Source organism: Cyprinus carpio, chromosome B3 (genome assembly GCF_018340385.1).
Source record: "Cyprinus carpio isolate SPL01 chromosome B3, ASM1834038v1, whole genome shotgun sequence".
NCBI classification, from domain to species: Eukaryota; Metazoa; Chordata; class Actinopteri; order Cypriniformes; family Cyprinidae; genus Cyprinus; species Cyprinus carpio.
The window spans coordinates 24,476,003-24,502,170 of NC_056599.1; the positions used below are offsets into that span (position 1 = coordinate 24,476,003).

The 26,168-nt window shown below is 35.6% G+C and overlaps 1 protein-coding gene across 4 annotated transcripts; it reads right to left on the reverse strand.

Annotated features, from left to right (window-relative positions):
- Positions 1 to 39: 39 nt before the first annotated feature.
- Positions 40 to 11,637, reverse strand: LOC109057936 (tetratricopeptide repeat protein 30A-like). 4 transcript variants are annotated; one of them, XM_042720364.1, is made up of 20 exons: positions 11,432 to 11,637; positions 11,192 to 11,257; positions 10,055 to 10,264; positions 7,922 to 7,978; positions 7,410 to 7,545; positions 6,992 to 7,096; positions 6,778 to 6,906; positions 6,393 to 6,442; positions 4,245 to 4,397; positions 4,043 to 4,108; positions 3,695 to 3,748; positions 3,561 to 3,614; positions 3,320 to 3,396; positions 2,932 to 3,142; positions 2,353 to 2,400; positions 2,134 to 2,205; positions 1,929 to 2,032; positions 1,237 to 1,315; positions 805 to 934; positions 40 to 527 (listed from the first exon to the last, which is right to left on the reverse strand). In XM_042720364.1, the coding sequence occupies exons 1-20, from the start codon at positions 11,483 to 11,485 to the stop codon at positions 391 to 393; spliced, it is 1,992 nt and encodes a 663-aa protein (XP_042576298.1). In that variant the 5' UTR covers positions 11,486 to 11,637; the 3' UTR covers positions 40 to 390. The 4 variants fall into 4 exon arrangements, with proteins under 4 accessions (XP_042576298.1, XP_042576297.1, XP_042576300.1 ...); XM_042720363.1 differs by having other exon boundaries at positions 3,549 to 3,614; positions 11,432 to 11,636; XM_042720366.1 differs by lacking the exon at positions 2,353 to 2,400 and having other exon boundaries at positions 11,432 to 11,635.
- Between the last annotated feature and the right edge of the window lie 14,531 nt (positions 11,638 to 26,168).

Genomic DNA, 26,168 nt, shown 5'->3' on the forward strand with positions numbered 1-26,168 from the left:
ATACAATTTTAATGATAATGAATTGTGCATAAAAGGTTAAATAAAGCCGTGTTTTATTATTTCAATGCAAACAGAGGTTAGTTAAAATTAACAAAATGCCCTTTGCTGGTGAATATTTTCTCTTAGTTTAAGCTTTCATGTTTGGAAGGAGTGGACCCCTGTGTGTTCATTATTATAGAGAAAGCATGTTTAAAAATGCATGTTTGAATTCAGTCCAGAAACAGCATGATCTCTCCGAAGCTGCTTACAAAGTAGCCACGTTGAGATGTCTTATTAGTCAGACCTCCATCCATCCATGAAATCAGTGTAAAACACCAGTAAGAAAACTGTGGTCTGTGGTGAATATTTGCCCAATATCTTGTTCTGATATAGCTATATGAAGTTTAATGATTACTCATTCCACCCTGTGACTTCATAGAAGAGAGCTTTTATCAGGCGTGATTCATACGTGACGGTGTTCTTGCCAATGTGCATGCGGTCCTCCTCCAGAGGCTGCTCTATGATGGCAGGCACATCTTTTCCGTACACTAGAGGGGAGGGTAAAAAAAGTAATTAATCCCATGGAGAATCTCGGGATTGAAAATTAATTAGTGTCTCAGCTTTCAAAAACCAGCATTTCATCCCCACAGAATTAAACAATCGAAACAACAGTGAACTAGTAATAACTGGATTAGATTTTGATACTTTGCGAATTACTGGAGGATTAAAGCTCTGCGTTGACATGGTCCTGCTACTGTACATACGAAACAGGATACAGTGCCTGTTTTCAACCGTTTCAAACCATTTTTTAGAGGATGTACTTACATTCACAGTGCTCAAGGAACTGAATGCACTCTTGCACCACTGAATCCCTGAGCATGATCATGTGCTTGGCCATGTTTTCCAGCAGTGAGAGAAAACATCTCTTAGCATAGAACCACGTGTCTGTTCCAAGCTGAAAAGATAAGATGTCAGTGTCATGTCAAGCACAATGACTACATAATGTCACATGAAAATCATTTCAGTAAAACAAGTAAACATCAGACTAAAAGGAAGTGCTGTACATCTGCTACAGTATCATAAGATCAAGAATGCTGAGGTCCTTGAGTAACACTATTTATAAAATGACATGTTGATAACTGTATCAGAGCAGGACTAAATAAGATAAATACAGCAAGTAAGGAATATGAAAGTTTATGTGTTGTCTAAACTCAACTAAAGATGGCTATTAAAAACATTAAATGAAATATTGATTACCTTTTTGTTGTAAGGCTCAAGGCTTTTTATGACACGAGAAATGCCAAAGTCATAGTTCCCTTTAGCACAATACAAAGTCCTGTAAGAAATTATGCAGTGTAAGTAATTCACATTGAGAATAGATGTCTTTCAAATGAAAGGTTTTCTTTTGAAATACATATTGTTCAAAAGTTTGGGGTCAGTAAGATTTTCAAAACGTTTAATGACAGAAAAAATATACTTTTTTCAACTTTTTAAAATGCTGCTTAATATTTTAGTGAAAACCATGATTTTTGATTAATTTTAAAATGCTGCTTAATATTTTAGTGCCAAACTTTTGAATGGCAGTGCAATATACACATACTGCTTTTACAATGTCGTCTTATGTTATTATGATATTTCAGATTTGTGTGATATTTCAAAAAAAAAAAAAAAACCGTATCTGTGCGGACTGTATAAGATAAATGTTCACAAAGGATGTTCTTAAGAATTAGGTAACACTTTATATTAAGGTGTCCTTGTTACAAGTTACATGTACTTATTATTATATTAACAATAAATTATGCATAATTACATGCAAGTAACCCAAACCCTAACCCTAACCATAGAGTGAGTACATGTAGTTAATTAATATTACTCAGTACTTTAATGTAGAATTAAATTGTAACAAGGACACCTAAAAAAAAAATGTAACCTAAATATATTGTACATACCCTATTACAAGGTTGACAATACACAGATGAAAGATTTTTTTGTCTGGATCATCATACGAGATTTGCTCCTCTTCTTTCTCTATCTTCCTCATCAGTTCCTCTGCCTGTACACGCACAGACACAGACCCAAAGGGAAAGAAAAATACGATGAAACAAAGCAGCTCCAGTGGTATCAATTCTAGTTAAATAAGATTTGAATTTTTACCTCTTCATTTTGGCTGGTCATGATGTATGACACGCACAGGTTAGCAAGGACAATCGCACTGACGTTAAGGATCTACAGGACAAAATGTGACTCTTAATTAATTGTGAGGATGCTAATAACAGTAGACACACTTTGAAATCAAACAAAAAAAATAATATATCATGCCGCAAACTCCATGCAGTCACACAGTAAGACTCCAAGAGTCACAGATCATTTTACCGAAGGTTTTGTTTTGCAGGGACACTCTTGAATGTTACACTGTTCCAGCTAGCAAGCAGAGCAAAGAACATGTTTTCATTTGAAAGGTTTAGATTTGTTATATAATTGTCTGCCAAGTACGGCCAAATGTTACCCACCATCACAGAAGGCAAATGAAATATTATTTATACATTTAAATTATAAAATAAATAAAAATGTTTATAGTACATAAAATATTAGCAAAACAAATTACTGTAACTGTAATTTTGCATACACAAGTAAAAAAAAATTTCTAATATCCACGAGTCAAAAAAACTAGGTATTATTTTACAGTTTTTAAAAAACACATCTGGATCCCACTGTTTATGCAAAATACCGTATTACTGGTTGACTGATTTAGGTTATTGTTATTTATTATTAGTAACCTCTAATAAGCACTGAGGTCTGACTCCGTTTTTTGTCATTAGTATTTCATAAGTTATCGTTCTTATTTTTTATTTAAATGTGGACTTGGCTTTTATGGAAAGGCATTAGTCTTTAAAGGGACTCAAAATAAATTAAAAGTGACCAGAAAAGCACATTCAGTATCATTAATCTTACATTCTCATAATGCTTCTTAACGATGGGCTCATAGAAGCCAATGGCTTCTTTATATTTGTTGTCTTGCATGAAGAGCACATGAGCAACATTAAGTTTCCAAGTGTCGTGCTCATTGCAGAACTCCAGTGACTTATGGAAGATCTTTTCCACCATGCTGTAGTTCTCACGGTTCCAGTAGACTTTGGCCTGCGCCATTAGTACAGGGATGTACCTTAAGAAAAAAAAAAACACACTTAAGTATCTGTATATGGTGAACATTTTACATGTTTGCATAAAGAACAGAGATTTAAGGATGAATCTTTAGTAATCACCTTTTTTGTAAGTCACTTCACACAAAGCATCTGCTAAATGCATAAATGTAATCAATGAAAATGAATCTTACATTTACCTCTCAAGAACCTCGTCATAGTCTTGGACATATTTTTTTAGGGATTCATCATCCCGGTTGTGCCTTGCTTCCTGCACCTTTGAGGAAAGAGATTTTAGAGTTTTTAAACTAATTAGCCATTTCAGTGTCAGATATACTGATATCATAATGATGTATTCAGGGAGTAGCATTTGACACAAGCAGGCATAAATGCTGTGAATTGTTGAAAGGCAAAATGCCAAGCTGTAACCTGTTTCGTAACCTTGCGCAGTTGCTCAATCAGTTTTCCAGCAATTTCATCAAATTTTCGGAAAGCCTACATCAGATGAAAAGTTAATTCATTCAAAAACAAATGCTCACTAGATACTTGCTAAGACTCTGCAAAAGAGCACTTACTTCCTCAGGTGCTGTCTGACATGTGATCATGGCATCCAGGAACTCGTAGAGGTACTATAAACAGGAGAATAAAACTTTAGCCCTACCGTCTCGATGCGAGTTTGGACTGATATGCTAATATGCATGAGGCAACTCTGCAATTATCACCTGGTGTGTTATTACTTGCAAATGCCTTATGGCCAGAGGAATCAATCAATGTGGATGTTATTATTGGAACGACTATCTATGCTAAGAAAAAGTGGAGACTTGTATATACATGATTAAATTTTCATAAAACTAACAATGCAAATACTACGAAGCTGAAGGGAAATAAAATATGAAATTGCTACAAAATCAATACTGCCTTACCGGTGTGAGAAACTTGTAAGTGAGATGAGCATTTTCAGCCAAGACATCTGCAGCAAGGTCAAAGTACTATAGACAACAAAAGCAAAGAACCCTCATACACCCCTTAAAGAAGTTTCTTTAAAGTTTCTATGAAAGCTAAAATGCATAATTAATATATCTACCAAACAGTCTTACTGAACTGTTAGCAATGAAGCACACTAACCTCATATTTACAATAAAGCAATAGTAAGTTGCCAAAAGTGACAGGAGGAAAGGGGTTTTGCTGAAGGAGAAAAGCGAGTTTCTCAAAACCCTCGGTGGGCTTGCTGTCCATGTTCATTAGGGCCTGGTTGTGAAGAGTGACTGGATCCAGCTCCTAAATGTAAAAAAGAAAAAAGAAAAGAAAATTGACAATCATCAGTTCTTTGGTTGACAGACTTTAAACAATCACAATATGGGCCAACTTTCAAATGTAAAAGCTTTTCTTATACACAGAAATAGACTAAGGGAGCTAATTAACAAATGAATGACAATTAACTATCAAATGTCTACAGTATATGGTAAATAATCACTGACATTCCACTCGTTCCACTAGGGGGCAGCAGATAGCTATGTTCACTTGTTCATTTCTCAAAACAGATAAAAAATTCCATGTGTGCATAAACTAAAGACTTCAGCATGAAGGGTTAAGCCTGTCTATCTGTATCCTAACATTAAAACTGCATAGTATAATTGTTAGATTTCAGATAAATAAGCACATTTTGTCTATATATAGGCCCTCTTTTCAGGAAATGACATAAAACTGTAAATGCATATTTGCGCAGTCCCCTGAATTCTTACCAAAACCTGGTACATTCCTTGTACTAGTCCTAGCTACAGATTCAGTGTTTAAAAATACCTGTCCTGTGGGAAGAAACAGCATATTTAATGAGTGCTTATGTAAGATGTACCACTGTTTGGACTCATTAACTTCGAGGTGCCAGCGCAAACTAGCACAGAGACATGTCCCTGCAGCCCACCATCATTCCAGCCAGCAGGTGTGGGCTTACCAGCTCTCACAATACAAACCCCTGCAGAAAAGGATTAAACCTGCACCGGAATCTCAAAAACAGCTAATTCGCTGTGCATAACTAGGTAAGGCAATCTGGTAAGGATTTGAGAAAATTAAAATTTGTATTCTACTATTAAAAGGCAGTGCAAATGACTAGGTCATTTTCTTCCTTCTGAAATAGATGGCACATTGTCTGTCAATACAGGATAAAAGTTCCTCAAGCGTGCATGTGAACTGGCATGCATATGACACTGATTCATAGGAAGCTATCCTGCAAGAGTGAGCAAGCTCAGATCAAACAGCATAACTAATGAGGAAAATATTCTCTTGACAGGCATCTGATCTTATCAGACAGCCTTTGTTAGCTGCAGAAATGAGAAAACAGAACTCGGAAAATGTTTTACAGCGAAATCACCTGGAAATATACTGGAATAAAATAGTAATGAGATATAAACCAGGTGTAAGTACCAGGTGTTTTTGGTGAACAAATTACAATCGGACAGCAATTGAATATATTAAAAGCCAAATGCACCTAATATGATAAGACTGCGGTCGGATCACTGAAAATACTTTCGAAGGTAGTTAGAGACGGTTTCTGTTTTCATTTCATTGAGTATAAATGCGACAAGGTGTAAATGCTAATGCATTTTGATTAAGCAATATATAATTATTACGCTGATTAAGTACTATATAATGAGGTTGAGCTACAGATAAAAATGATCTGTCACTTTGATGGACTAGGTTGTAAATTTTCTATCGTGCTCTATTTTTATCAGTGTTTAAAGAGCTTTTGCAGCTTTTTCTCTTTTTATTCTGCTTGCACAATGTGAATAAGTCAACAGACACTGAGGTCTTGCAATCTGCTCGCCAATTTAATGAACAACATCCAACGTATTATTTCACTGAACTACACTTACAGTCTCTCATTTCTCTCCCCAATTCCTCAGTCACGTCTCCCTCCTTGTGTGTTTTTGCGGGGGCTTTTTAGAAACCTATTTTTTTCTTCTTTTTCTTCATATCTAATCCTTATAAGAATCCTTTACACAATAGACCAGATAGATTTATTTTTTGTTTTATCCATAGATAAGCATTTTGAATGATCCATTATTATATAAAAAATTCTGTGGATGGCAGAATATGTATGGTTAAAGCAATCTATGATGAAATACATGAGTGCCATTCCATTTCGAATGGATAAGAGAGATACATTTGAATGCAATCCTGTTAAACAATATCCAGATACTATCCGGATACAAAATGCATGTGAATGCCAACTGTCAAGGGGGAAAAGTGTTACAACAGAGGTCACATTTTTAGTACCTCTTCAGATCTGGGGGGCATGTCAGTCAGTGCTTCCTGTGCAGCAGCATCTGCAACAAAAAAAAAATGTAGATATATGAGGCCATAATCACTGAATTACATTAACTGAAGTTCAATAGTAGCTGTTCTGTAGGCAGTCAAAACAGAGCAGTGTATCACCGCAGGCTAAATTATGCAGAAAGCCACTGAGCAAAACATAGTCCGTGCTGTAGACTTCATGCTTAATGCTTAATGCATAGCGACTAGGAACCCTGGAAGGCCACAGATTCTGCTGATGGATCTGTAGTTTATAATACACTATGAATAAACAGAGTTCACATCAAAAAGTGCATGATAAAAAAGCACCTACTTGAAACATCAAGCCTGGTGGTTTATCTATACTTACAGTTCTTCAGCTGGTATTCAATAGCTGCTTTCAAATTAAAGGCTTCAATCAAAGCAGTTTCGTGCAGGACGAGGGTGTTGCCGACACTTCTTACATCAATGCCTTCTGTTGTCAATCCAATACTGAGCTCTATAAACATAAGAGTCGCTCATTGAAATTCACTCTATAGCACAGCAAATCTAACAACACCTAAAGGATTTTCTGATACAAATACCTGGATGCTCTCTGATTCCACGTTCTATAATTTCTGCAATATATTTGAGTGCTGCAGCGTACTGTTTTAAACTGTAGTAACAAAGTGCTATATTGTAGGCCAGATCTGTAACAAAACAACAACAACAAAAAAACAATCAGAATCCAGCATAGCTAGTTTTAGAAAACATCACAGTGTGTCAAAAGGTCTCCATACCACATTCATTTCCATTAAAAAAAAAAATCACACATCTAAATTACTACCCTTACGCAGTGTGGTCAGCCAGTCAATGTTATGTTTGTAACTCTTGGCAGAACAGTTACTGGGAGACACCAGTGTATGTTTGTCTGTTTTGTGTATTAAGCTTCTGCATGTAGACACCACAAACACGCAAGAGTTATAATTCAATGGAACCAGCACTAAAGAAAATCATTCTCACCTGGCTGGTAGCCCAGTACATTCATGGAGGACATAAACTTTTTGCAAGCCTCTTCATACTCGCCCTCCTTATAAAGCAAACATCCGAGATCCACATCATAGTCTGGATCGTCCTGAGGCAACTGCTCAACCAGAGTCTGGGAAAGCAAAACCAAATATTCCAACAAAATAAACAGTCACTCATGCCACATTCTGTGGTCAGATAGTGATTAATTTTCCACATATGTCATTGCTCAGAGTTCTTTTTACATCTTCTCATTTACTCGCCCTCATGTCAAAACTGGTACAACTTTCTTTTCTACTATGGAACACAAAAAGAAGTTATTTAAAAAAAGAAAAAAATAAGATTAGACTTAGATTTGCAAAAAAAAAAAAAAAAAAAAAAAATTTATTGTACCCTGAACCACTACATTTTTAAACAATTTTTCCAATGTGTTCCACAGAAGAATTAAAATCATAAATTGTGGTTTAGAATGTGATAGTGAAATATTACATCAGAAAGAGAAATGTTACCTTTGCACCTGAAAAATCTTCCTCTCCATATGTGATGGCAGCTTGCAGTTTAATCATCTGTTTAGAAATGGGATGAATAATAATATTTATTTTTAAAATCAGCATCAATAAAATGGATTTTATTGCATCAAGGAATGCAATTTGACATGCTAGTATAGTAATAACCATTCTTTTAACTGATGTACACTACCATTTAAAAGTTGGAGGCTTTTTAAAGGGGTCATGGTGTTGCTAAAAAGAACATTATTTTGTGCATTTGGTGTTTATGCAGTATAAGGTTCAAAAAACACATTATTTTCCACATGCTGTATGTACATTATTGTTTCTCCTCCATGCCCCGCCTTTCTGAAACGCATCGATTTTGTTTAAAAAGATCATTATTCTGAAAAGCGAGGTGTGCTCTGATTGGCCAGCTATCCAGTGCACTGTAATTGGCCGAATATCTCAAGCGTGTGACAGAAATGTTATGCCCCTTAATATACTGTGATGCCGTGTCCCCCCTGCGCAACGAGACAAAACCAGTAAAACCCATTATAAACGAGGCATTTGTTGCATCCAGTGGGGACATAATTACTGATTATAATGACTTATACTGTCTTTTTATGCATTGCGTTGCGTATCGCGCTGCTTAAACATTAAACCATGTCTGCATTTGTGATCAGAGAAATGACAAACAACAAGCTCTACTCTACACTGCTCAAAACTCACGTTTGAATCGTCAGTGGCAAATTCTTTAAATATGTAACGAATAAAAAATAACAAACAATTGATGTTCTTACATTCCGACCCCATGATTATTACAAAAAATTAGATAATAATCATCATCAATTAACAACAAGTACATACATAAATTGTACAACATACAAAATCATTTACAAATATAAAAATATATGTGTGTATGCATTTGTCCATGTAAAAAAAATATATATGTCTGTATATCTTCTAGTTCATGTCAGTCAAAAAGGGTCCAAGAAAAGTCTGTCATCATATACATGTCATTACGTCCGTACGTCATTGAGCGCTCAACAAAAAAAATCAATTACATTCTACAACAAACAATCCGACAAAGGAAATAATAAAGAAAACGGAAGTGATCACCTGTGCCCACGTGACCGTGAATAACCAATAAGAAATAACAAACAATAAATGCTCTTAATTGTCTTTGATCTTTCAAGCTGTTTAATGCCACTCGGTGGGTGTTGCATGCATCAGTCATAAAGTAGTTAATAAAAAGCGCCCATCCATAAAAAAAATTGTCTCACACTCAAAATATCCATACTCAAAACGTAATAATCATTTTAATGTAGCTTGCGCCTACAGTTGTACACAGAAGCAGCTCTGGGAGGATGATGTATGAGGTCAGCATAAGGAAGCAAAGTTTCCTTACTTTAGCAAAGGAAAACCAGTCTCCTCTTGGCTTATATCGAAATCCTCTGACATTCTTCTTTACAAATCCTTGTTTTGTACTTATAATTAGTGACCGTTGTTTTGTTTTGATCTCTCCCCTGCACTTCCGCGTGCGTCACTTCTGAGCGGCGCATGCACAAAGCCAAACTCATCATCATCCGCTCGGAGCTGCTTCTGTGTACAACAGTGAGCGCAAGCTACATTGCAATGATTATTACGTTTTGAACAAGTTAGAAAACTGCATCGGTTCGCTACAGGAGGACTTTGTTCACCCCCCGGAGCCGTGTGAGACACTTTTTAGTAAGGATGGGCGCGTTTTATTTAACTTCTTTTGGACTGAATGAATGCAACACCCGCTGAGTGTCATTAAACTGCTTGAAAGATCAAAGACAGTTTTTAATATAACTCAGACTGGATTCGTCTGAAAGAAGAAAGTCATATACACCTAGGATGAATTGAGGGTAAATTTATGGACTAATTTTCGTTTTTGGGTGAACTAACCCTTTAAGTAATATTAGATATCATGAAATAAAATGTTTCATATTGTGGTCATATATCACGCCCACCATGCTCCCCTCACGTCCTGTCACGTCCCTTGCCATCCCGTATTGAACCATAATAAATCTGGTCACCCTATATATAAACCTGCAAAACAGTTTTAAGGATGGCACATTTTCTTAATTCACACATTTTTTGCAGATGTGACTAAAGGTAATGTGTATTCACCTTAGTATGACTAGTTGTGCTGTCCAAGAGAAAAGTGGCTTTCATGGCCTCTGGGAAGCTACAAGCTCCATACAGAGACTGGGCATAGTAAAGTTTGTAGTCCTCGACCTCTGGGTGAAGATGTGTCAGCTGTTCATAACATTCTGCTGCATTAATGAAGTCCTGCATGTGGTAGTAGCAGTAGCCTAGCAGAGACAGAGCAGCCCTGGACTGGACATACAGAGACAGTCAGTCATATAGAAATCATATATTGTCTTATAAAAGAGAGATTTTATACATACACACATCTTGTGTGTGTGTGTGTGTGTATGTATATATATATATATATATATATATATATATATATATATATATATATATATATATATATATATATATATATATATTTATGAATGCATGTATATATTTTTTTTTTTAAAGGACAGGAAAGGATGTTATGTGTGGCCAAGTATGGTGTCCCATACTTGGGATTTGTGCTCTGCATTTAACCCATTCAAGTGCACACATACAGCAGTGAGTAGTGAACAAACACGCACTGTGAACACAGCAGTTGGGGATTCAGTCCCTCACTCAAGGGTCTCACCTCAGTCGTGGTATTTAGAGGGTGGAGAGAGCCGGATATTCACTCCCCCCACCTACAATCCCTGCCGGACCTGAGACTCCAACCCGCAACCTTCAGGTTACAAGTCTGACTCTCTATCCATTAGGTCTCTCTCTCTCTCTCTCATTCTCATTGATTTTCGGTATTTCGAAGCTATGGATGATCTTCTTTCTTTTGACTTGATTTGGTGTAATGGTGGAGCTTTGTGTGAGGTTGTTGAAAACAACTTGGTCTTTGCCCCCATTTTGGTTTAATTCTCTGTAATTTCTATTTATTTTTCCTTTTTTTAATTTGTATTTTTTTTTTTTTTTTTTTGGATAATGTGTTAATTTTTTTGTAATAAAGTTTTTTGAAAATCAAAATCTCTCTCTCTCTCTCTCTCTCTCTATATATATATATACATACATACATACATACATACATACATAATTACATACATACATAATATATATAACAGAGAACACAATACAAAGCCCAGGACGTTTATTGATTGATTCAATGTAAAGAATGTGTTCAGTATGACTGCTGTAACTTACTTTAGTGTGTTTCTGATGCTCTTTGCTCAGAATATGAATTGCGTCTCCATATCGCCCTTCTTTGATCTTATGAAGAAAGAAAGAAACTTATAAAGTAAACCAATCATTTCGATAAAAAGAAAATTGTGAAAAGGCTATTTTTGCTAAAAGTTTTGCTAAAAGTGTGAATGCAAGCAAACAGCATAGACCAGTGGTAACCAAGCTAAGTTAGCCTGTTAGCTTGTGGAGCTAATAACTCACCATTTTGTACACGGTGGCCGTGTATTCGCCGTCTTTAATCGTTGTTAGCGGCATTATCGAAAACAAACGCTACATGTAGCTTTACCCCATAAACAAAAACGGCAAACTAAGAAAGCTGAAGATGCGATCCTTCTGGGTTTTCAGAGACACGACGCAGACATCCTGTATCTTAGCAACCGTCCCAGAAACGGATGTGACATAATCATTATGTCATTACTCCAGTCCAGTGGGTCTCTGGTCTTTGCAGAGACTGAAAGAGAGCTACTTTCTGCTTTAAAAATTATGTATTTTTAATACATAAGACACAGAATTGGAATATATTGTCAATTTCCATGTCAATGTCACACACACACACACACACACACACACACACACACACACACACACACATATATATATATACATATATATATATATATTTATATATATATATATATATATATATATATGAAGAATATATGTATGACGAAATTTACAATATATACCAAACAAACTAGAAAATACACAACAAAATGAAAAGTTCTCAAATTTGATTCATTTTACATGGAAATGTCAGAACACACTTTGAAAGTGCATGCTAACTAAAATCATACAAAAACAATATATTTTTGAACATTACATAAGCATAAGGCTACACAGTCACAAATGAGCAAAAAAAACTCTTTGGACCTCAAGGAAGAGTTTTGAAATTCAAACCAAAGTGTCTTGCTCATACAAGCCAAGGGTTCAAGGGTTTGGAATAGATGTGTGTGATGGGGGAATGTTTTAAAACAGGAGGGAGTGTTCTCAATCTTGGGACAGACTGGTGGAGCAACCAAGACTCAGAACTCCAGGAGCACTTTAAAGAGCACACATCTTCCCAAACTCTCTGACTGACTGGTATGTAAACACTGATAGTGAAATTTACACACTTCTATAATTCCAAAAGTGTACGTTGTTTTGGTTGATTTTCTTTTAGTGTAAAGATTTCGTATTTATATTTCAAGAAATGCATATACTTGTGTAAAAATATATGTTAAGTTTAAACATAAATGTTTATTTCTTGTTTTTATTCTATTTTCACATTGCAAATTGTTTTAAAAATGTAGCTTTCTTACAGACCATGAAGAAAATGTCATGCACAGCTATCAGGCAAGTCGGCACAGATCGTGCCCTGAAACCAAATATGGTCTTTATGCACCAATATAATTTTTAGGATTAAGATTAATAGTGAGTTTAGTAGCACAGGGCTTGGTTTATCTCTCAGTAAACATACATCATCTGCTTAGAGGAGAGGAACAGACCAGGGCAGTCATTTCACCATTTTCAAAAGGAAGGAAATGGACTTTCAGTAACTACACGTGCAGTCTAAGTTTCTGGGTGTACTTGTGCAGGAAACATAAAGAACCAGGATGAGTTTCAGGGTGAGTCTATTGTTTTTGACCATGACTGTGGTCGTAGTCTGTGGTCAGAAGAGACGCCCTGCAAAAGAGGAGTGGAACTATCGTGATGGCTGTAAGTGGATATATGTCTTTTTGTTTAATTAAAAAAACACACACTGGTTGATTTATATGTTAATGTTCTTCCTGATATGCTATTTAGGTTTTACAATTTTTGGAACCAAAATATGACTATATTATGTTGTAGCAATTGATAAAAATGCCAATGATATTGCTTTTCTGGTCCTCAGCTGAGAGGGTAAGCATGCGAGGAGTTGCCAATCTGACTCAAGTGCTTGATGACTGGAGGTTTGACATCCTTAGCCAAGTAAAAGGACTCCTGCAGAACGACCATCAGTCCTTGTTGCCTGACTACTCCAGGTACACTATCATGAGGTTCAATCAAACTCTCAGATTCAGCCATTCTTTCTTTCCACAGGAACACAACGTTGTTATTTTGGCATCTGAAGCTATGTCGAAATGTGGACTGCATTCTTTTCAGAGCAGAACAGTTAATTATGCTGGAAACGGTGCAAAATATTTTATGTGCTTAATGAGGAAATTCCTGGCTCCTTATGGTTTGGATTGTAGTCATCTTCATATTCCTCAAAGCTCTTTGCCAACCAGTGACTGCGCTATACCGTGCTGCTCTCATATTTCTTTCTCTCTTTAACTCTTCCCAGGATCCAACCTCTCTCCGAGGCGCTGGATGACTTGTACAAAGAGTTCAATGCCCTGAAAACCCATCTTGGTGAGCTGACTGAGAAGTTTGGACCATTGGAAACCTTCATAGATGAACTGAAGGCAGAGAAAGCAGGTGCGAGTGCAGCAGATGCTTATCCGGTGCGCAAACGGGTCATTAAGAAGACGTCTGTTGTCTCCTAAATGGCAGTGTTTGAGTAGAGCTGGATCTCTCCTAACATCAAATCACTATGATATAGATTTCTTTAGCTGCCTTTTCTTGAGCTTCTCACTCTTTTGGCATCTTGTTGCTGTATGTTGCTGGGAAACAGGTAATAAACATTATGCTGAACATTGTGCCTCTATGTGGTTTGGGTTGTATCTAAAAGCAGCAAATGAAATGTAACAGCCCGCGCATAATTAACACTGCAAAAAATAATGGACAAAGCTGTAACCACAGGACTTTATTTGCAGAATACCTTCCAGTGCTCCTTATCAAAAAGAAACAAATAGGCATTTGTTTACAGTATAAGGGTATTACATTTAGCTGTCTTTAATCCTGTAGTTGGAATTAGTCTGTATGAGTATATTCAAATATCCATGACTGTCAGTGAAATGATATGTGGTATTTGCAGCTCTCAAAATGATCAATGGCTCGTGCAGGTATAAACTGATTATGTACAAGCAACGAACATTTCAGGAACACAATAAATTGTGTTTTTCATTGTGTATTTATGCTTATAATCGGATGAGCTTGGTAATTAGATGCTTAATATCTCTTGGCTCGTATTTGCCATCTCATGTAAGCTATAATAAATTCAGTCTGTTGCATTCACTTCAAAGTTTCAGTGTGTTAGCTAACTTTTGACATAATTAGCTTTTGGTGTTTGTTTTGTGTAATAGTAAGCTTTCATTATATCTGTCTTTGTCTCATCCCATTTTCTCAGTGTCTCACAAACTTACAAGAAGATCTACATATCTATCTATCTATCTATCTATCTATCTATCTATCTATCTGTCTGTCTGTCTGTCTGTCTGTCTGTCTGTCTGTCTGTCTGTCTGTCTGTCTGTCTGTCTGTCTGTCTATCTATCTATATATCTATTTATCTATCTATCTACAGTATCTATCTATCTATCTATCTATCTGTCTGTCTATCTATCTATCTGTCTATCTATCTATCTATCTATCTGTCTATCTGTCTGTCTGTCTGTCTGTCTGTCTGTCTGTCTATCTATCTATCTATCTATCTGTCTGTCTGTCTATCTATTTTTCTATCTATCTGTCTGTCTGTCTGTCTGTCAGTCTGTCTATCTATCTATCTATCTATCTATCTACAGTTTTCCTGCAAGCTAAATTCAACAACATCAGGGAGCAGTAGAAGGTTTTTGTTTTTTTTTGACACTGTTTATACCAAACTTTATGGCCAGTGATTTGATAATATAAGGTCTTCTGTAGCACTTTATTACTATAATTCAAAATGTACTCCCTCATTAAAACACATATAAAAAGAGGCAGCTCAATTATTTATTGACTCAGTCACAGTTTCAGTCTAAGCTCCACAGTCTACAATGGCCTATACAAGTATTTGGACACTTTTGGACATCAAAGCCAAATACAATTCTTGTTTTTCATTGCATAGATCATATATTTTGTTATATAATGCAAATACATTCTAAAGTGTCCATATTTGAGGCTCTACATATATACTACACACACAGGGCCTTGTTTATTAAACTATTTTGTATGTAAATTGTCATAAACCCTTCTTACATAAATCGCTGCAGTCAGTTGAATGCACTCATGTACATCCATTCAGTAATTTATGTAAGAATAGCTATACAGTTGATTTACACACATATTCTATTTGTGTTTCGCAAATGAGGTCCACAGACCACAGACTGTGATGCATAACTGTGACCACAAGGAGGAAATACAATGTTATGTCTCTCTGTGGGTATATATTAAAAAGTGGTCAGGACACTGTGGTCATGAAGTCATGTACAGCTCAAATAATCCAAGTAATTTACCATAACACATCTTTTTATGTCTATTGTATCATCTGTCCTAGAGGAACAACACCAATAGACAGCATCAGCAAAAGATATTAAAATAACTATATTCACAATGTACACTCAATGACGAAGACATATCATAAATCATAAATCTCAGAAGGAAGTCTCTTACATCTTTGAAGATTTATGAAGCATCACTCTCAAAGGAGGGCAGAAAATGTGTTACACAGCCCTACATTGTATAATCGTCTCTTATTCTCATAAATATCTTGAGCTGTAAATTCATTTTCATGACTGTAATCCGTCACTGGCGCTTTGGAATTTGAAAGTTATTGAAAGACTTGTGTGACAGTATCAAGTATCTTCCTTTGTTGCTTATCCACATTAAAGTATTATCTTACAGAACGTTCAGTCATTCACCCTCATGTTGTTCCAAATCTCTATAACACACTTTTTTTCTGTGGAACACAAATGGAGAAGTTAAGAAAAATGTTTATGCTGCTCTTTTCCGGAATTGAATGGGGACTGGTGCATTCTAGCACCAACAATGACAAAAAAGAACAATAAAATCACAATAAAGTAGTCCATTTGTGTTCCACTGAGGAAAGCAGGTTTGTCATACAGGTTTGGAACAACATGAGGGTGAGTAAATTATGATATCTGTTTAAGAATGAATTAGTAATAAGTCTGACTATAGAAAATCTCGTCTCAATCAGATAGCATGTCAGTGTTTGCTGTAGTCATTTTAAAGTCTGTTCCTCAGATATGCAAAAAACAATGAAAAAACAGATATGCAAGAGATATTAACATGGAAATAATCATACTTACTGCAGCCTGGTCCTTAATGGACCTTAATAACCTGAGATTTTTTTTTTTTAATCTTTTACAGAATTATTTCACTTATTGTTATAATTGCTTTTGTTAGATCAAATCCTCTTTTATTCTTATCTTATGTATAATTGAGCTTTTATTTTTGTCCTGTTAGACCTCAAATCTTTATATTAAAGACACTGATATGATTTTGAACATTGTAACATTACATTAAGACATGCAGTGAACTGATTGTATCAACAAACAATTAAATGTTATTCAATTGTTTACAAATATATTAATATGTGTATCTAAGTTTCTAAGTATTTTCTATTAGTATTTCATGAAATCCTAATCTGTGATCACGTTTGGTTTAAGACTGACTTAAAGAGAACCTTTCAACCCAGGGTCAGAGTGAGGCATTTTAAACATTTTGAACATGTATAACTCATATGGCTTGAACACTTGGTGCAGCTTTAACCTTGAGTCATGGACCACTTACGTCATGCAAGTCTCATAGTTCTGGGAAAATGGCCATAAGGGGCATCTTTTATTGATTTCTCAGTCATTTACAGAGTGTAATCAAAAGCTCAATTGTAAAATTGAGATGACGATTTTAAAAAGTTGGGAAGGACAGTGACTGCACTGGAATGATGAAGTTCCACATTTATTAGTTTCTGTTGAACTATCTGGTTTGATTTAAGGCCAGTGCCCAGACAATGTCAGCACTAAAAAAAAAAAAAAACACCTCCTACTGCAAGCTAAGTGAACTGCAACGTATATGCATGAGAAATCTCTGGGCACTGACTCCGAGGACATTTGGTATTGCGGTCATAAATCCATAATAGGTCCATACTGAATGCAGTGTAGTTATGATTTCAACAAGCTATCAGGTAGATGAGGTAGATGAGGGACCAATGCATGTGTAATATCATAAATTAATATCAGAATCATGCATTTTCTGCCAGTCTGAATAATCTGCACAGCAATAATATTTTAACTATATTGAGTTTCAATCAATATAGTTTGGCAATGGCAGGGTGGTTCTGCAAATTACTGTCTGACCTCCAATTAATTTTTGTGAAAAAGTACAACATTTAAACATTTTAAGATTTATGTTTAATGTTTGTTGAATTTAGATTTATGTTGCTTATTGCTTTAAAATACATCAGATAAAATAAATTTGTATTTTACAAGTATAGAACTAACAAAATAGCTTGGAGAGTTGGAGATGCTTTCCAAAAGGTAATAAAAGCCCTACAGCTCAGTACTTCACTCTGTTTTCATCTTGAAGATGTATGCTGTTCTTGGAAAATCCACTTTGTAACTAATGTAGCCCTTAGTTCTTCCAAGTAGTCTGCATTTTTCTAAGTATGTTTTTATAAATGCTAATTAATTCTTGCCTGCTTTATGTCTTTCTTGGATATCTTTATGTAACATGGTCTGTACTAAAGTCATCCCTGTTGAAAGAGAGCACATCAATAAAATGCAATGACAGACATGCTTTAAGTCTTGACTGAGTTCCAATCAAAGTGCACAATCTCGACCAAAGATTTAACAAGCTCTTGGAGTCTTGAGAAGTTAATCCAAAGATATTGGAGGCCTTACAACTGTAGATGCTGCCAAGATGATAAAATCTCAAGAATTATGTTAACTCATTTCTCTGTCTGGGTTCAACACCAAAGCAACAAACTGCAATAACCTCGACCTAAAAGGCCAAATCAAGTGCGTTATTAGATTTTTTAACAAATCCATTTGAATGAGGAAAAGAGATTATTTAAAGAAATCTCAGGAAAGTCATCTCTGGCATCTGGGTTTGTGACTTTTTTAAATTTAATAAATTAGAGTCATGCTTCAAGTGCATTATTCTTGGTATCTGTGCCAGGCGGACTTACTGTGACCCTGCAGAAGCTAAGAATGGTCCATTTACTGTTCGACGAACGACCAGCAGAACATGCAGCTGAACCTGAATAAGTACAAATAGAGATAAATGGAAAACATAAACATGAATCTAGGAGCTTTGTTTATGCCTGTTCAAAAATATTTAGTCTGCATAACTCATCCTATTAACTTGACTTATATTCAATTTTGTAGAGCAAACAAAACATTATTTTTGTCCAAGTATAAATATATCAGAATGAAACAGAAAAACAAGATTCAAAGAGCAGGTTTATAGAAAATACAAAACAGCTTTACTTCCAGTCATTGACCTGAGGTCAGATATTGAACTCAGAACCATTAAAATGATGGGGAGGACAATTCTATAAGCTTTATCTATTACGCCATTCGCTTTACATAACAGTAAGCTGCTAAAAATAACAAATCCAAACGCATATAGGATTTGACATACAATAGCCGGAGTTCATTGTTCTTCAATTTAAAGGATCTGCAAAGTCCCTGGGTGTAATAAAACAACATCTCTTTGCATTTGAGGGGGTTTATGTAATATATGACAATATGGAACATCAAGAAGCACCATATGCCTTTTATATGAAAAGAAAAACGCATAAGAGATGTAAGAATTAAAAGAGATTTCAAATTTCTTCTTCTTTTTTTAAAATATCTGCATCGTCTTTTGTCTTGAAGTATTTAAAAAGGACACACCACACTGGACATTAATTCAGATTTAAAGAAATGTTCTGGTTGCGCTTGACTGAGAGAGATCATCATTTTCAATTACGGCATAGGGTAGGATGGGACACATATTACACAATCTTACAGTGTCTCCAACAGCTGTGCCGGGGATTAATCGAATAAAAGGGAGATGGAAAGGAGATTAAGTGGTCCCCTTATTTCACAGCTCTCAAATTCAAGAATGTCTTTGCAGTGTTGTCAAAAGATTATAACCATTTGACATGATGGTGATGGAGGCTTGGCCTGCTGTCATGTGCTTTGACAAAAAAAAAAAAAACACTGAAATGTATACTAATTGTTTCATTTTAGATGGACCAGGGATAAACTGAAGGAGATAAGAACATCAATGTGTAACAGAACCATACGTTTAATTGTGCCATATGGCCTACTTTCAGAATGTGACAAGTCAAATGTTGAATGCTTAGAGGTTGTTATAGTTCTCAGCAAGTTTTGCTTCTTTTGGAGCTTTTAACTTTGCATTTCCATAGAAGTGACATACACCTTTAGAAAACATCTTGGAGAAATGCCAGGTGACAAAGAAATGCCGAGAGGCAACTCTGTGCTGCTAAACTGTCTCCATCAAGGCATGATTCCTGTTAGTGCACTATACATCTGAAGGCCTTAGACATTTAGGGATGACGTGATAATTAAATAAGAGAAGCGACCTGCCAACGGGGTCAAGAAACTTGAGGATTCACTCTGCAAACTGCAGCAATTAAAGAAATGTACTACTTTATAGTATTTGATTATCACGTGACAGTGCAGATCATTAAAATTATTGCCTATGATTTCTAAAGACCTTTTTCATAGCTGTCAAAATTGTATTGCTATCAAAGTTTTAATGTGTTTAGAGTGTTCAGCAATATTATTTACAAGAACATAATAAAAGATAAGGTAATACAGAGCAAAATACCTTTTTAGACACAAGGCTGTAACCCTGTCTTTACCGTTTTTTAAATAAAATATAAAGAAATAGAATTATGAAGGAAATTCTAGGTCTAATTTGGGAAATAATCATTCTGAACTATTTACAAATTACATTTTAAAATATGCACACATGCACTCTTAAAAATAAAGGTGCTTCAAAAGGTTCTTGACAGCGATGCCATAGAAGAACCATTTTTGGTTCCACAAATAACCATTCAGTCAAAGGTTCTTTAAAGAACCATTTCTTTCTTACCTTTTCATACTCTGAAGAACATTCTTCTGCCCCAAAGAACCTTTTGTGAGACAGAAAGGTTCTTCAGATGTTAAAGGTTCTTTATGGAACCATTTAGACAAAAAGGTTCTTCTATGGCATGGGGAAGCACCTTTATTTTTAAGAGTGTACAAAAATACTGTAAATGATATTTTGATTGAAACTGGCCACTGTTTTGCCTAGTGATATAACAATGTAACCTGCAGAACGAATTACTCTAAAATCTCCATCACTAATGAGAAAATAAAGTGATACAAACAGTGAAAATATATTATACATCTCATTTACATTGCAATACAAAGTCTGTCCATTTACAAGATTTATTTATTTATTTATTTTTATTAGATTAGTTGAAATTGTTTCTATAGGTGCCCTGCGTTACCCTTCAGACTTTGCTGGTCCCTGCTGCTTCCTTCAGGCTGTCTATTCCCTGTTTAGGATTCTGGCCTGCTTTGGGCTGAGGAATGCAATGCACTGGATGTCATATTACTCACCTCCCTGATCACTGATGCAAACAGGTCTGCCTTGAGCAATGGCTAAAAAAATGCCATCCAAGATTGCATTTTTCCCTGGAATTTTATTTAGTTATTTTCCAGGTATGATGATTCAAGAAAAATATCCTTTTGTGGTGTGCTGAACTCTTTTTATTGGGTAAAAAAAAAGACTGAGGGAAAATTTCAGGCTTTGACTGACAAGGGTACAAGGCCAATGTGACGGGTTGATTGGGAGGCTAAAATAGCATCAGGTTACTGAATGGCACTATTAAATTAAATTAGGTGGCACATTTTATAGGGTGGACAAATTCCATTTGCTGTTTTAGCCACTCGTGAAATGAGTTTTGAGGAAACAGTCCCTTCCTGAGCAAGATGCTCCGCCATGCTCTCTTCTCGTAAGATTTAAGGAGGCTGAGGATTGGATTACAAACTGCAGCCAAGTCACTCCTGCTGACTGAAAGATAGGAAACAAATTACTTTATCAATTTGTTTGTAACATTAAATTAGAGCTCAAATGACACTTTGCATTTTCATGCACTCTGTAAGACTATATTGTTGAAATGATAATGAGAATAAAACTACTTATGACCCTGCAACAATGTGCTAAACAGGTAAGCATATTGATGAGAATTTCATGTTATTTTCCATTAAAACTAATTATAGACTAATTATACTGAAGATGAAATTACCAGACTTTCTGTATCCAACAAGTCCTTTAAAATCCATTAAGTTCAGACAAAAAATACTTGGTGTACAATTATGCGATCAGAAATTTGCAATCTGAATTTCAGTAAGGTGAAGCTGAGACACAAGCAACTCTTATTAACCTCTCCAAATGGAACAGCAAATTAGGAACAATCTGACATATTCAATTATGCATGACAAGTCCCTATTTTTCAGTTCAACCAAGTTTTCTGTCAACCCATTTGTTTAAAGATTTCCATTTTAAAGCAGTGCTTTAAATCCCTTCTGCCTGTGGTGCTGTAATTAATGACTTAGAAAGGACAGAGAAGAGATGTGCAAATTGACTTTTCAGGTATTTCATTAAAATGCCACTTGCCCTCAGAAGCATCCGCTGATCCAATGAGAGCCGCCACACTCCCAGACACATCTGAGACGCCGGTAATAGATTCAGAGGGCTGGGGCTCACAGGGACAGCAGCAAGTCTCAGCTTGAGCCGTTTTTCAATTTTAAAGAAGCTCCCATATCTTGTTCCCCTCTCAAAGGGACTATGCAAAAGGTTTAGAACAGTTTCGGGAAGGAATAGCTGTTAATTATGGTTCTGTGATAGCCTACTGTGTCCAAGGACATGGCAGAATTTAGTTCAACATCAGCATTAGGCTTATATGCACAAATCTTATTTTTGTTGTGAGAACTATCAAATAAACCATTTTCTAGTTAACCTAGCATGAAAAACTAGAGCTAAAAATAAAATTAGGCCTACAACCCCGTGAAATTGTTTGTTAGAAACGAAATACATTATAACATGATTATGCAATAAAGTAGGCCTGAAAGAACAGACAAATCAGTTTTTTTTTAAACTGGTTCGTTAAAACAAATAATTTGAAAGAATTTAATTGGATCAAAATTTGAATGGCAAGGTTAGTCAACAACAGAGGAGCCCAATCTCATGCCATGGAAATGTAATTTTTCCTAAATTTTGAATGATTGAGGCCTTAAATGTGATGAGATAAAAATACAGTGCATCATGAAATAATGACATTGTATTTATGTATTGAGTAATCCAAAAACATGTAACAGCGCAACAAGTGTGGTGAGATTCATTAACAAATGATTCATATAAGTGAATGATGAATTTATTTGCAGAGGGATATTTTAATATACTATAATATACTATTTTAAGCATGATAAATGTATTTAATTTTGTTTTTGTTTATTGCTAGACAATAAAATCACACAAATCAACATTTAAAACTGTAAACGTCAAGCAATCATATGCACAAACATTTGTACAGTTTCAGACCATGTTTTGTTCCCTATTCGTGGAAAGTGTGTGCTATAAAAATGCTCTGTCCTTTTCAGTTACATCATGGCAGTTGCCATATTCAAGCTTGTTTGTGCCAGCGATGTATTTTACTTATCGAATCACTAAGCTTGACACAGCTGAATAGCACAAGCAGACGCAAAGTCCTGGACTCCTTCCGGACCAGGGATCAGGGAAGCTTTTTTTTTGCTGTTAAACCCCTCATCTCTGGGAACAGCCCACCTCCGAAGAAATGTCCAGTGATGTCATGAAACGACAGGAGGTTTATCTGTTATTTTTAGTGGAGCTAATTATGTCAAAAGGGCCTAGTTGAAATCCAGAGTAAACAGAATTCTACAACTGTTGTCATCCTCTTTAGTCATTATTAGGCATTAACCAGGGCTACATAAAGCTGTGAGATTGCAGCTGACATCTGACGCAAGATATGACAGGTTTAGCGATTCATGCACAATAAATTATGCCAAACCAGACTATTTTTGGAACATGCAGTTTTGACTGATGTTGGTAGTTCATCATCAAACTGAATCCAGTGACGCAGACTATGTGCAGCCAATGCAACCTTCATAGAATCTCAGAGCAAAATAAGTAAAAGATAAATAAATATTAAGTAAGTAGAGTATAAAGTTATTGGTAATTATTATTATTTATTATTTATTTATTTTACAGTAGACCTGTATTACCAAGTCTGAAGAAATTCCCATTGGGACAAGGACAAGGCCTGCTGAAAATAGCACCTGACATGCCGAAGGACTTCTACTGTGACCCAAATGAAGGACACAGATCCATCAAAGCACCTGCCCGCTCTGTCAACACTCTCACAGTCAAGCAGACGCCCGACACTGCGGGAACGGTACCGTATTCATATCCTGCTCACGGAACCGGGGCGGCGCCTCGCCTTTAGCAGCTAGTGGGCCGGAGAACGTGATGTGTCTCAGACCCCAGGGACATTTTCGCACCTTGGTCATTAGCATGCAGGCTTTTCATCCAAGCGTTTGGCCAGAATGCAGCACAGGAGGAGCTGCGACCGCTCAAGAGAAGCACTCCCTCAAGCTTGTGTACTGTATGGCCTCTTTAATTACAGCTCAGGCTGAGATTAGACACTACTAACGGGCTGCCGATGAGGATATGGCAGAAGGTGCATGTTATATGCGTGTCTCCATCGTTTCACGTCCACTGGGGATGACGAAAGGAATTTATTGGAAAAACATGCTTTTTCTCAAAACAACACAGAAAAAGAGCTTTTCCTGGGAGCTTCACTAGCATTTCAATAGTTGGCCAAGGGCTTGTTTTGTCAGTCCAGTGATTGTTAAATACACAGGCACAAGTCCAAAGCACTGAGTGTAATTTGTTATGTTTCTGGCACCTGCACAAATTCAAAATCACTGTATGTTCTTCAGGTCTCTTTAAAGTATTACATTTTTTAAAATCCATTTAGAAAATAAATGACAAATGAATACACAACATGCACGCAATAATACAACCTAAGACAATGTGAAGTGAACTTTCTGTGCTTGTCAGAATGTATATAACGTGTCACTAAAACATACACAATGATAAGGTTTTCACAACAATTGTAGTTTTACATGTTTCATATTTTAAATGCTTTAGTATTTAGTCTAATTATGCACTTTCCCTTCAGCTACAATGTTGTTTTAGTAAAACTGTATAGTTTAATTAACATACAGAACACTGACTAAATTTAAAGGATTTGTTTGTCAAAAGACAAAAAGTATGATTGAAACAAAAAAGTAAAAATTATCAAGCAAGACTTTTAAGTGAACAATTACTTCAATTTTGCTTAGAGTTCTGGCTTCAAAAGTGAAATAACAATTTTATTTTATTTTTATTTTTTTTTGCTTTGAACATTTTTTTTTTAGCTTGACATAAACTTTGAAACGTCTTTATGAAAAAGAGATGTGTGAATATTTTCTCCTTTTGTGACAACAGGTTTGGAACACCATATGGAAGCTTGTTTCGATAAAAGGAAAAAAAAGAAAATGTTTTTGGTATTAAGACTTTTTCTGTTTAATGCAGTTGTGAGAAATAAAGTCGGAATTGTGAGCTAAAAACTCACAATTGCACAAAAAGTTCTGAATTGTGAGATAAAAGCCTTACTTATCTTTTTTTATTATTATTATTCCATGACAGAAACAGGCTTTCATATGGAAGTTAATAAATTATGACATCCTTTTCATTTCTGGTTGAACTCTTCTTTTATACTGTTTTATTTTTGATTAACTTTTTAAATAGCTCGATGTAAACATGCTCTTCTTGGATGAACCCACTGAGAACTGACATCATCTTGAATCCTGTCCCTGTGGTGACTGCATGTGATACTATATATATATAAAACCCTCTGTCAGCCCAAACACAGCAGAATTCCCCATGCTCTCACATCTTCTTCCTTCCAGTTTATGTCCATATTGTGGATTTGCATGCAAAGGCTTGGCAGAGGCTAGAGGCATGTGGCACACAGGTGGTGAGGTCTCACAGCCACTCACACAGGATACAGGCACGATTCCCCTTATCCACCGCCTGTGGTCAGTGGGCAAAAAATCTGATCTTCCAGCACGGCAAAACACTTGATGTTTGGGAACTGTGAGACCATTTGTAGGACCCATGGGAGGTGTTCCCTTATCTTATTTTAGTAAACTTATCTCATCCTGGTAAGTTCATGATCTGATGTTGAACAGAAGAACTAGCTTGGGATCCATGAGCCAAGATCAGTGTTCATTTTTACTGTTTTTATTTTTGTTTTAGTAATAGTTTTTTATAAAACATGCATTTTAATTTTAGACAACAGGCTTATTTCATCAGGTTATGTTTGTTCCTTTTGGTTAATTTTACTGAAGTGAATTATGATTTGATTTATTTAAAATAATCATATTGAGTGTAACAGTGCTCGTACACTTTTTTTTAATGGCTTTGAAATACTTCAAAAGTATTTTTGGCACTAATTTTTCCCATAGGGATTTTAAAAAGTCTTTATATATATAAGAGTTATAAGGTAAGAACCAAACCAGCTAGCAACTAGGTAAATCACAATACCATGCACTTTAAGTTGATGTGAAAAGGTATTTATAAATTGGACAAAAAGACAAGACTGTGTACTTAAAGGCTTTAATGAGGGGGAACAATCCCATAAATGACATATTTAAATGGAAAAATGTAAATCTTTCAAGATGTTGATTATATATAGAAACAATATATTTTACTTTTACTGCATACAAATATTTGAGCGTGTACACCAAAAACTGACTACATCATTTGCAGTGCTTTATTATTTAAAAATATAATGAAATAATGCAGGATGTTAGCTTCAACAAACACATATATCATTGATTAACAATCTTGTGGCTCTCAATAGGTCTGTTTTTAATGGCTCATAAGTTATAATTAAATTCAAAATCAATTATTCAATTATTCTATGGCAAAAATGAATGAAGCTTTTACTTCCGAAACCCGACTGCTGCACTCAATTCTT

What these genes read in the sequence shown, in the direction of transcription:
- LOC109057936 (XM_042720363.1), bottom strand. Translation starts at nt 11,485, where the DNA reads ATGCCGCTAACAACGATTAAAGACGGCGAATACACGGCCACCGTGTAC. An exon ending in GTCAGACAGCACCTGAGGAA is followed by an intron (nt 3,615 to 3,694) that starts GTAAGTGCTCTT and finishes CATCTGATGTAG; the next exon opens with GCTTTCCGAAAATTTGATGA. An exon ending in TTGAGCCTTACAACAAAAAG is followed by an intron (nt 935 to 1,236) that starts GTAATCAATATT and finishes TTATCTTTTCAG; the next exon opens with CTTGGAACAGACACGTGGTT.